The sequence below is a fragment of the Epinephelus moara genome, chromosome 9, assembly GCF_006386435.1.
Source record: "Epinephelus moara isolate mb chromosome 9, YSFRI_EMoa_1.0, whole genome shotgun sequence".
Classification (NCBI taxonomy): Eukaryota; Metazoa; Chordata; class Actinopteri; order Perciformes; family Serranidae; genus Epinephelus; species Epinephelus moara.
Window position 1 is genome coordinate 34,424,594 of NC_065514.1, and position 12,322 is coordinate 34,436,915.

Genomic DNA, 12,322 nt, shown 5'->3' on the forward strand with positions numbered 1-12,322 from the left:
AGGACACTCGGCCGGCCACGACATAGCCTACTTAAATGATACTCGCAGTTTACTCAAAGATGCCTTATAATTTTAATATATTTAAAATTTATATGTATGGATAGAAAATTCAGTTATATTACAAAATAATATCTCTCAAAGACAGAAATTCAGATAGGCCGACGTGAAAAGTGGACATGTCCAGGCTAACTGCTAAACTAAGTTGGCTGTATAGGTTTTACGGCTCTCCGTTTGGATCCAACCGGAGCACCAAGCCCTGGTTTGTTATTCAGGTTAATGTGGGCAGTGGGTATATCAGGCAGCTGAGTGAAGCGGAGCCTGCGGAAGAAACACCGGGACCGTCTGGATGTGATAGTCCGTGGAGATGCTGCAGTACTCACTGGCACAGAGGAGGCGAGTGGGGTGGGGGGTGGAGAGCAGAGGTAGAGGGAGGAGTGGCTCATGACACACTTTGTTTTGCTCTACAGGCAGTGCACAACAGCGAACCTAGTGGTGAAACGATTTCGCTTATTGCTCCTTTAACTTCCCATTGTACTTCCCATTGTATTATGTCATATTTATACATTTAATAACTCTGAAAGCATCTTTTCAATTTAGCCTCTCATGAGTGAAATACTAATAAGAATAATTGTTGATTATTATTTAATTTTCGTATTATTCTAATTAATTAATTGTTGTAAGTCTTTGTGAAACTGTGACTTTGCTGCACTACTGCAAATTTGAAAAGCTTCAAAATAAAGCTGATGGAATTTTTTTAATGAAGATTTGTTGGATGGTTTTATCATTTTCCAAATGGTCACCACAGCTATCACTCCCCTGCATGCCATTATTTAGCTTTCAGCTGTGAATAACTTCCCCATGCAAACTTAAATTAGTGCCAAATTTTTTACTTCCACAGTGTCTGATTATCCTAACGACAGACGCACTCGTCTGCAGCTGGAGTCGTAACAGAGCGTAGTTACCTGTTCAACAGTGACAGTTCAATCTCCAGTTTACTCTTCTCTTTCGCTTCTTGGGCATGGCGACTTTGCCAGGTCTCAGCTGCTGACAGCGCATTGACCACCTGCTTCTCCTGTTAAAAAGAAATAAAAATTGATTTTTGGATTGTTTTTACTGAATTCTGTTACAGTTACCAGTGCAAAAGAAGAGACGGTGTGTGATGGGACTTGAAACAACCAGTGGCAAGAAAAATACCTAACATATGGCCAGTAATGTAACAATTAACAAAAGCACCTTGTGAGGATGTTATGAGCAGACACATGCAAAGATAGACCCCAGGTGGTGCTCAACCACCTGTCCTTTTGCCCTCTGTCTAGATAAATGCCCTTTTTGCAAGATGATTTTTTTTTATTTTATTTTACATTTTAGTTTTTAAATTTGGCACATGGCATCAATTCTCTATTTCAAGTGTGCTGCTTGCCCAACAACTGCATTTGAGTGGTGTTTTCCTTGTTGTTGCCTGATATAAATAAATGATAATTGTAGAAAGTGAATGTGTATGTGTAGCAGCTGCTAGGTGTATATTGTATAGATATTTAGACATCTCATAAGTCATTTAGACAGACATTTCCCCCACTCATTACCGTGCACAAATATATTGTATGTACTTAGGCCTCAAGAAACCCCTTGGTGCTGGCAGATAGAAACCACCTGGCATGTATTTGACGTGCGCAATTTTTTTCGTGCGTGCAAAAAAATGTGTAAGGGATGCCCTTTTTTCCCACTTAAGCACCTGCCCTGCAAAATCTCTGTGCATGGCATTAATGTTAAGCTTTAGTAGAACAGCCTTCCTGCTCTGTGGCACAGCCATACCATGTCCAGCAGTTGGACGCTCAGTTGTCCTGCCGTGTCCTCGCTGCGCTCAGCTCGCTGTTTCTGGGCCCGCGTGGCTCGTTTCAGAACCTCTCGATCTGCACTGGACTGCTGCTTCAGCCTTGCCAGCTGCTCAGTCAGATGCTCCATCTCCACCTTTTGCTGGTTGGCTGCTCGTTCCAGGTTCTGAATCAATGGAAGGAACAAGACCAAGGATTACAGCTGGGTTCAATGTTTGTTCCCTCCATTTGTAGAGCAGAGGATCAGAGTTCAGACATATTGAAACATAAGTTACCAGTTACATAATTCTAATACACATCAACAACAATACATAATTACACATGATGGCACATGTTAGCACAGACAGCTCCCATGACAGACCTTTATCTGCAAAGTAAGTCGGTTGTTCTCAGCTTCTTTGCTTCGGAGCTGTCCCTGTAAATGAGCTCTTGTTGACTCCAGACTCTTGGACAACTCAGTTGTGCTCCTGGTATTGTCCTGCATTCCCAAAATACAGCAGAAATTAGGGACATTGGGAGAAAAAGTGTATTCTGTTTAACCTGCAGACTGTAACTAAATATTGAAATGCCTCAGTGAGATGGTGCTGTTTGTTTGACAGAGTCATATTTACAGTAAAAAGCATCGCAAATATTGACAGCTGTGTTCACAGTACCTTTTCAGTGTCTAAAAGTTTGGAGAGTTCATTAACCTCTCTGTCCTTCTCTTGGAGTTTTATGACAAGATGCTGTAAAATGAAAAGTGAGGCAAGCTTCATTTATAGGGCATGTTTCATACACACAGAAAACTTTTTGTGTTTAACAGGAAGACAAAAAAGCCCATAATACATCGGTAAAATATATGCCAGGTATCAGCCTGTCTAATGAAGAAAAAAACAAAACAACTGAAAAAACATTATGGCCAATTAAAATTAAATAAAGTAGATTTATTAGGCTTTTATCACACTCACAGCATTTTCTGCCTCTGTGTCCGCCAGTCTCTTGAGTAATGCATCTCTCTGTTCTGACACTCGGAGTGACTCCATCTGCTCAAACACAGTCCACAAAGATGCATCAAAGTTAATAATGCTAAATAAATATGTGCTGCGTGTTGTTCTTGGAAATCACACAGATAACTATTTAGAGACCAGAGTCCTCATTCCAGAAACTTCTAAAATTTCTTAACTACCTTAGACAAATTCTACGATTCTGTCTTATCTCACTTTAGAATGACATTTAGGATTTTTGGTATCGCAGAAACATGTTTCCCAGCTGCATTTAGCTATTGCAGAAGTGTCATACCTTGAGAAATTAGGAATCCTAAGTTAGGATGGCATAGACGCTGTCCTTAGTTCAAAATAACTGCCAAAAATGGCAGCTGCACTTTTGTTAGCTCTTTCTGGCTATGACAATAAGGATGGGGAACAACATGAAGACTGAAATATAATGATTAAAGCGCTAGACAAACGGTATGATGACGCTTTGAATTTCCCAGACCATAGGTATGTATCAGCTGCCAAGACAATTAATTAATAATTAATAAATAATCAATAATAATCTAAATCCATCCATCTAATCACATTTACAGTTAGTTAGGATTTCTTAAGTTCAGATAATATAGGAGACCTGAGATGGGTTAGGACACAACCATGAGCTTAGGAATTGCTTCTGTAATAGGAAGATGGAATTTTTCCTATCTTTGAAACTTAGGATAAGATAGGTCAAGCAGTTAGGATATTTTTCTGTGATGAGGCCCTTGAAGTGGGCAATATGTCAATAATACCATGAGACGGTGTACATATGTTTGTCAACTGTCAGAGGCATTTTCCCACCATTTATATCACAGTGACTATGCCCTCAACATGGCTGCTTGTATTGCAGACAGTGTATGTTAAGCTTTTTTGAAATTTTTGAAGAAATTTAATTGTGCTTTTGCTGCAGTCTAAAGAAGTGTACTGACTTATATTGATTAGTCAGGCAATTAATATACTGTGTAAGCCAAAAACACACAGTCACCGTGGATTGTTCTTCCTCTAAAAGCACCATGACATTCAAATATGGGACAGAAATGTGTCTGTGGCTGATTAAATCAAATAAGAAAATAGTTCAGTTAGAATCACACATCCAAATGACCCAGTGTTCCCTGTGTATCGAGTTCAACATGTGACTCCCTAGTGTATGAGCAGATGGAGACCGAGTTTTGAAGATGCGTCACACACAGTACCTGGGACCCCTGCTGCTCTCTGAGAAGGTGACGCAGAGTTCGGTTTGTGGCCTCAAATGTCTCCAGTTTCTGTAGAAGCAGCTCCTTCTGACGGGCCAAGACTGCAGACTCAGAGCCAGACAGCCTCTTCACCAGTGGACAGAGAGATAGACAGGGACAAATACATACAGAGGGTTACCCAAAGAAGGTTGTGGGAAAGAATTCTGACAAAACAATGAATGAATGACATCATTTAATATAAGCACTAATTCTGGCCATTCATGACAAGTAGAAAATCTTTGCTCCGGAGAAAGTCATGAAGTCAGAACTTGTTTAACCCTACCAAGTCCCCTGGACTGTAAAAGCAGTTTGTTGCTTTCTAGAGTTCCTATTGTTGGACCTGACGGGACCAGACAAAAATATTGAGTTAATACTCACAGTGCCAACAGCACCGCACAGTTTGGAAACAGATTCTCGCAGAGCTGAGACTTGCTTGGCAGCTGCTGTCCCATCCAACTCAGTCTCCATCAGTTTTCTGTGCAGAGCATCTTTGTCTTGTTGCATATTGTCCCCATCTTGTCTGGAAGGTCAAGCTCAACCATCAGGACATTTGTCCAAAAGTAAAGGATATATGTTTTTATTTCTTTAAATGTCTTATTATATGAATAACTACATTAATCTCTAAGCTATTGACCCATTTACCCTAAAGATTTCCTGTCCACCCTTTCTCACATTAAGCACTGTAAAAGTGTTAAGTATATTTGCCTGTTGTGGTCCATCTCCACCAGCATCTTCTCCATGGATTGGCGTAACCGCGAATTCTCCCGCTCAGTCTCTTCCAGCTCCTTGGTCACCTCAGCCAGCTCCTCCTCCTGCTCCACGATCACCCGCTGGGAGACACTTAGCTGCTCCGACTGACGCTCCAGCAGCTGCTCTTGCTTCCGCAGTTCCACCTGCAACCGTACAGATGTGCGAACATACATGTAGATAGTAACACACAAACAATATGTTACTAGGGTCTTTGTGTATTCAATAGCTCACTGCTTTTTCTGACATCAGCTGACATCACGGTGTGGCAATAATATGTTTATAAATTAGATGTATTTAATTGAAATCAATCTAAATAATGAAAACATCAACCCAGACATTGAACATTTGCTATTAGGGCCACAGAGTGAAGCAATTTGTAGCTATCTAATAATAATCCTAATATGATGCAAACAAAATCACTGATTTGAGTCCCTTCAAGTCCCTGTCTGCCTTTACACAAACAATTAAACACGTTTAAAAAGACATACATAAGGCCAATATATACCTTTAAGCTTGATAAGGACTTATTAAATGATTTATGTGATGCAGAGCTGCCCAGATCAAAGAGGAAACAGAGAAAAACCTGACCTCATTCTTTAGAGTGCTAACTTCAGTCAGTAAGCGCTCAATCTTCCTCTCATACTGACTGATTCTTCCATGCAACCCCTCTTCTTCCTCTGATGTGAGGTCAGCTAAATGTAGTGCAGACTGGGAATGTTCAGGTCCTGGTTCAGGGAGCGGTGGTGTGATCTCAAGGCAGTGTGTTGGGCCCTTGGTGCAAATTATACTTTCAGTTACACTAAATCTTTGACTGGATGAGCTCTTTCACAACACTGAGACAAAAAACAATATTTTCAAAATCTTACAGAGGATGGGATTTAGGTGTAATTTTCCTTAAGATGTATTACCTCCCACTTGTATGAAGCATCCCGTATGGAGGCCTTTCCTGGTGGTATCCATGGCACTCGAGTTTTGACTCTGGCTGTAGGGCGGAGGTTTCCTCTGTCGACCTTGGTCTTTCCGTTTAAAATAGAGTGTGCAGAAGCATGTCATTGAGTCTGTTAGGCCTTTATGCTGCATAGATATACACTTAGATAGGAAAATCTATCTATTGGATAAATATACACAGAGGAGTGTTAAGAGCTTCAAAAGATGTCATAAATTTTGCTCAGAAAATAAGAAGAGTAAGATCAAGAAGATACACATCTTCAAAAGGTGCACATTTACAATAAAAAAACAGTAAAAACAACAGTAAAGACATCACTTTGACAGACAGTCTAAACATGGGTAAAACAGATGTTTCACCTGAGGTGTCCTGGCAGGACTTGTCCTCTGGCTCTTCACATGCACATGGACTGGTGTGGCATCGTTGACATGCACATGAATTGGAGGTGAACTTGACCGTGTTCTCATTGCTTTCCTCTGGTGGTAACACATGGTGTTTACTATCCATAAAACAATTTTATATTGTTCTGCAGCATCTGCACAATCAGCCAGTGAATGTCTGCAATCGTCATTTGATTTGCTTCAACTACAACTACATTACCATAAGTTAGGTCTACACTCAGACAGAATCAAATGGATGCTGTTCACCAAGGCTACTTATACTGAATCTTTCAATATTCATTCCGCAAATGGCACATTCATAGAGAGAGTGCCACAATATAAATACTTTGGTATCTAGCTGGACAATAACCTCAACTTTAAGAACCATATTAACCATATTAACACTAATTAAGCTGAGAACAATACTTGGCTTTCTATACAGACATAAGAATTGTTTCCCTTTTCTAAAAAGAAAAAGAACTGTAGAATCAGTATTTTTATCTGTTTTGGATAATGGGGATGTAATATATGAAAAAGCTGCTGCCTCTACATTGAAATTACTGTATGCTGTCTACCACTCAGTCCTGAGGTTCATACTGTAACTGGTGATAATATAGCACCCACCACTGCGATCTTTACCAAAAGGTCAGCTGGCTACATCTGGCTGAGGCGGGATCAGCATTGGTTTTTATTCATCTATAAAGCTTTGATACAGATGCTCCAACCCTATATTTCATCCCTTTTAACTCTGAGCTCACATAATCTCGGTACTCGCTCACACTCCCTTCATCAGAACTTAACTAGGAAAAAATATCATTCTCTTACAGTGCACCTCATACATGGATTAATCTGCAAAAGACCTTTAAGTTGGGCACTCTGCCACCTTTACATCTGTTTAGATGCCTTATTTCAATTCCAGTCGTAATGGAGAATTAAAACTTTTAACTATACATCTACTCCATAGCATGTTTATCAACCTGTAGCTCAACTTTTCGCTGTTATAAATTGTTATTATTGTATGTTGTTTTGAAGTTTAACTGGTTTGCATATTGGTTATCTCTTCTGTTTATTTTAACTTATCTTAGGTTTGCTTATTGATTTATTTTTTATGTCTTTGTTCGTGGACCCTCAATTGATTTCACAACAAAATTCTCAATAGAAAATAGTGTTAAACTGATGACATGAGTTCTGAGGAGGTGGGAGGGTTGCGGCATTCAGGGTTGCAGCTATATACCAGTTTCAAAATATATCATGATATAACAGTTGACGTAAAGAATCTCCCCTATATTTTAGTTATTTTCAAAAGGGAGACTTTTTACACATATTTCCATGAACAAATGCTTAAAGTTTCAATTATAGTAATAAATCGTGTGTACAACCAACAATAAGCCTACCGTTTTCATTCCTTCCAGGGTCATTCTGACTGATAATAATTTAATTCTGTAATACCGTGATACCGTGAAACAGCGATATCTTCTGAGAAGGTTATCATACTATGACAATCTCATACCATTGCAGCCCTAATTTCATTATATTCCAGCTTTTCCTCTGTTTACGGTGGTTGACATTTCTGGAGTACAACATATTTACAGGAGTTACTGGGGGTATATTTGCGAGATAAAAGTGAAATCGTTATATCAAACATGGATGAAGGCAAAGTTTCAATGGCAAAACCACAAGGAACGGGAAAGATGTTTGGTCATTTTTAAGTGTATGTTGTATATTTAAGGGTGAATTTTGATTTATTTCATGAAATAGACTAGAATCCAATATTGTGGAATACAGTAAGAAAAACTATAAGGAAAAATAAAGTAGAATTTAGCAGCAAACACTAGCTTATCCAACTACAATGACACTAAAGTAAAATCTAACCTGTACTACACGAACAATCAAAGCTAGTAACGTCGATTCCAACCCATACCTAGACCTATACCTACCTAGTCTACCTAGATTAAAACTTTGGCGACAGCTTTAGATGATCATTGTGGGTGTGTCAGTCTCAAAGATTGAATCAAAAGCCAGCGTAGGTTAGCAAGAACTGTATACATTAGCCTGACATTAGCTTTAGCTCATTAGCCGACAACAGACTTTCTAACGTCTATGCAATTGACTAACAAATTCTCCGTCTTACCATATGAGAGATCAAACTCTATTCGCCAAGACTTCGAAATATATCTCATTAGCAGAACAGCTTTTTTTGTTTAGCAGGCAAAATAAGTGGGTTAATGAACAGTTTGTTGAAGTGGAGGCTTGGATAACTTCAACAGCTAACGTCTCTCTGGTTGGCCAGTTTAAAGCACGTGATATCTTTCTCCAACCGTGATTGGACCAGAGTCGCCATTCTAACGTTTCTTAGCAACAAACGGAACTCAACAAGCTGTGGTGGTATCAAAGATACTCAACATGTAAAGATGAATCCCCGCTTTTGCATGGACATTGTTGTGAAGACATACAAAAATGCTTTGAAATGGAGTCTACTAGCCCGCTGAGTAAATCTGCTGATGTAAAGCTGTTTTTGATTTAAAAATCTTTACATGGGGGTACTCTCCACTAAAACACGCTATCAAGTGAAACTTAAAGACTCAATTTAAACCCCTTGTGGAGAGCGTCTAATTCAATGCAGTAATGTAGTAACTCAAGTACGCCACTGGGGGGCAGTAAAGAACACGAGAAACATTCTTATTTCAACCCCAATCAGCACCAGCAAGTTAATTTAGTCTCTCACTCTGTTATTTAACGCGAAGAGTTTTATAATAAATATAATAAAACTGAGAATGTTTGATATTTTAACTTGAAATATGTTTCCAGTGTAGCATTGTCTTTGGTAAAGGAAACACAATGCCAACCAATTTATGAACTTGTCAGTAATACTTGGTGGAGAGATTGGATTTGTTTTGTGTCATCAAAATCAAAATGAACTTTGACTATGGCATAGACTTAAAGGGAATAACATGTAGACCATTCCTTCTCTAAAACCCTCATGGTCTTGCAGCCACTGCTGTCAGATTACAGATGTTGTAACCATGACATACACAGAACATGCCTAAAAACTTGTATTCTTTACAAATGCTGAGTTCATGTTCCAGAGGTCAAAATAAAGCTTTGCAAGATTTTATAGATAATAAAATAATCTGCTAAGTACACTAGCTAACAAATATACTGTTAGCAAGTCAGATAGCAGTCTAAACTAACAGGAACTGCTCAACCACATCCCCTTTACACAGCATTTCGAGCTTATTATTTTCCTAAAACTGCATTTAAATGTACAAACTGATCCTTGCTCTAAGCTTCCACCCTACAGACTACAATTACCACCTTGCAGTTGTATGCATCCGCAAAACCTGTCAAGTTGCAGTTACAGTTTGCACCCATGGATGATTCCATGCCCCTCTGGCAGCACAAAAGATCTATACAATCAGCACAGTTTCAAGATGGACACTCAAGATTAGTGTCACCAATTCAGTATCTTACCAAATGTCTCCCCCTCTGTTCCTGAGATATGACAGTGAGTAATCGCCAGAAAGGGGTTTTATGCAGAACATTATGATGTCACAGGGAAGTTGACCTTTGACCTTTTAGATATTAAAAGTCATCATTTTATCCTATTAGACATTAGTGTGCAATTTTGTCATAATTACTGTATGAATTCTTGAGTTATGGCCCAACACATGTTTTGTGAGGCCAAGTGACCTTTAACCATCAGCCATTAAATTCTAATCAGGTCATTCTCGAGTCCAAGCAGACATTTGTGCCAAAGTTGAGGAAATTCCCTCAAGGCATTCTTGGGATATGATATCAGGACCGCCCCTCCCTAAACGCAGAACACGCGCTGTGCGTAGGGCCTCATCTTCCATGGGGGGCCACATTTTGGGCGAGGGGACGCATTTGCGCATATGCGCAATGGATGCGCACATGCGCTACCGTGAGGCGCGCGTAGAATCAGCTCGAGGAAGGAGAGAAGAGACCTGACCGCCCATGCGTCGCTGCAATGATTGACAGCACTCGACATCTGAACAATAAGAGGGGTGCGCTGGCAGGCACTTGCAGAGCTGCAGCAGGTGAAGAGTTGTCGACATGTCGTCCAAAAGAGCCTCAGGAGTATGTGCGGGGACGGGAGGGCGGGCGGGCTCCACGGAGGGGGAGACCCGAGCCTCGGGGGTATGTGCGGGGCCGGGAGGTCGGATGCTCCCAGAGAGGGGAGAGGGAGAAATATAGCTAAATAAGATGAAAATAGAAAAGAATGTCTCTGTATTTTATTTCTGTTTTCAGTGTTTAATTAAGGTGGGAGAGGCGGAGGGCTGAGGGAGATCGGACGCCTCCAGAGAGGGGAGAGGGAGAAATATAACAAAATAAGATTAAATAGGAAAAACCTGTCTCCCTCTTTTATTTTATTTTCAGTGTTTAATCAAGGGTGAGGGATTGAGGTGGTGGAAGTTACTTTCTTTTGATGAGTAATTGATGGCTATTTGTGACTCAGATTTGTTTATTTATTTATTTCAGTTTGAAGTTATTTTTATTTAATATTTATTTATTTATTTCAGATTGAATTTTATATTTTATTTGACTCATACAGCCAAACTACTGTATCTACAGTACATTTGTTATTGCCAGTAAAGGTTGTCAAGTTAAATGGCAAGTTGTTGTACGGTCATTTTGTACCTATGATACATTTGGGATGGGGGCCTCCAAATAAAATTTCGCTTAGGGCCCCAATTTGGTCAGGGGCAGCTCTGTATGATATTCATGAGAATGAGGCAGACAAGGTCACAGTGACTTTTGAACTTTGACAACCAAAATCTAATCACTTCATTGTTGAGTCCAAGTTGACACTTGGGCCAAATTTGAAGACATTTCCTATAGGCGTTCTTGAGATACTGCCTTCACGTGACTGGGACTGAGTCTATAAGCACAACCCAAAATCATGATGTCTCTGGCCACAACTATTGCTGGCACAGAGGCATACAAATTATAAAACAGTTAGGTCAGAGCAGGGCACAACCTTTTTTCATTTTAGTTTTGTCTAAATGTTATTAAAACTGTTTGAGATTATTTTTGTTTTATTCTAACAACATGCATGTCTCTGCTACATATGAACAGCTGTTGATTTTTCCTAGATCTTACTTTTCTTCTACAATTGCACTGAGAAGTGGCACAAGTGAAATGTTACAACGTATCCCAGGGGTGGGGTTAATTGTAATAGGCAGAGGGTTAGTTAGTTATAACTTGCTGGAAAAGTCCGTTGAACACAAATTAATTCAATACAATCCTATCTATATACTATAGGTTGATACAGTTTATGGATTTACATATAATAGATAATCCAAACATCTGTACATCCCTCATCTAACCATCAATGCTTCATAAATGGAAAGATCAACACATAGAAGGATAGTATGTGGGGCTATTATATTATTTTCTCTTTTCATGTGTAAGATTGATGGATAGATGTACGTAGATACCTATCTCTCCATCTACATCAGGGGAAGGATAGGTATCCATACAGATATCCATCCATCTAAGGAAAAACTCCCCAAAAAAACCCTTTAACGGGGAAAAAAAACCGGTAGAAACCTCAGGAAGAGCAACTGAAAAATACAAAGTATATCTCATTTAATTAAGGGCATTAGTTCAAAATGAACATACTGTAAGTTTGAAGTGCAAAAATAGAGAAAATGTGCTATGGGTGACTTAGTTGTTACACTAACTAACCCCACTGTGTGGAAATTTTATCAAGCCTAGCTAACACTTGCTGAGAGTTGGTTACATAGTTCAAAACTGAGCTATGTTTTAGTCTTTGTTACTGAACTCTGCTGAAACATGTCCAATCTCTGTGGAATTCCGTGGGTCACTGTTTGGTGGTATTGTGGTCAACGGGCTGGAAGCATGAAAGGATCGACCCTGTGGAACCACTTAAAAAGTCTGTGGTGCAATTTACCCCATGTTAGGTTGTGCCCCGCTCTCCCCTATATGTCTGATAAATCTGTATTCTTGTTTTGACTCTGAGACATTATGTAAAAAACAACTAAAACTGATGGTGCCATTAAACTATCAGTCTGTATGTACTTTGATTGCTACATTTTTTAACTTGTCTTGACAAACTAATTCTAACAAAGCAGTGCATTTTTAAATCCTTCCCAGTCCCACAATAAAGACACTTCTTGGTCCTTAAATGAAG

The 12,322-nt window shown here is 39.4% G+C and overlaps 1 protein-coding gene and 1 long non-coding RNA gene across 3 annotated transcripts in view; one reads left to right on the forward strand and one right to left on the reverse strand.

The window, feature by feature from the left end:
* The window catches only part of odf2a (outer dense fiber of sperm tails 2a), a 20,130-nt gene extending 11,712 nt beyond the window's left edge, over window positions 1-8,418 (reverse strand). Inside the window, exons 1-12 of one of the 2 annotated variants that reach the window (XM_050052398.1) lie at window positions 8,279-8,418; window positions 6,127-6,243; window positions 5,730-5,837; window positions 5,410-5,592; window positions 4,777-4,964; window positions 4,450-4,591; window positions 4,033-4,158; window positions 2,780-2,854; window positions 2,486-2,557; window positions 2,194-2,310; window positions 1,813-1,998; window positions 963-1,072 (exon numbers count right to left, since the gene is read on the reverse strand). In XM_050052398.1, coding sequence (XP_049908355.1) covers window positions 963-1,072; window positions 1,813-1,998; window positions 2,194-2,310; window positions 2,486-2,557; window positions 2,780-2,854; window positions 4,033-4,158; window positions 4,450-4,591; window positions 4,777-4,964; window positions 5,410-5,592; window positions 5,730-5,837; window positions 6,127-6,243; window positions 8,279-8,281 — 1,427 coding nt within the window. In that variant the 5' untranslated portion in view covers window positions 8,282-8,418. The remainder of the gene's footprint in view (window positions 1-962; window positions 1,073-1,812; window positions 1,999-2,193; window positions 2,311-2,485; window positions 2,558-2,779; window positions 2,855-4,032; window positions 4,159-4,449; window positions 4,592-4,776; window positions 4,965-5,409; window positions 5,593-5,729; window positions 5,838-6,126; window positions 6,244-8,278) is intronic. The other variant, XM_050052399.1, reaches the window with a different exon arrangement.
* The window catches only part of LOC126395185 (uncharacterized), a 523,086-nt gene that overhangs the window by 428,638 nt on the left and 82,126 nt on the right, over window positions 1-12,322 (forward strand). The gene's annotated exons all lie outside the window — the stretch shown is intronic.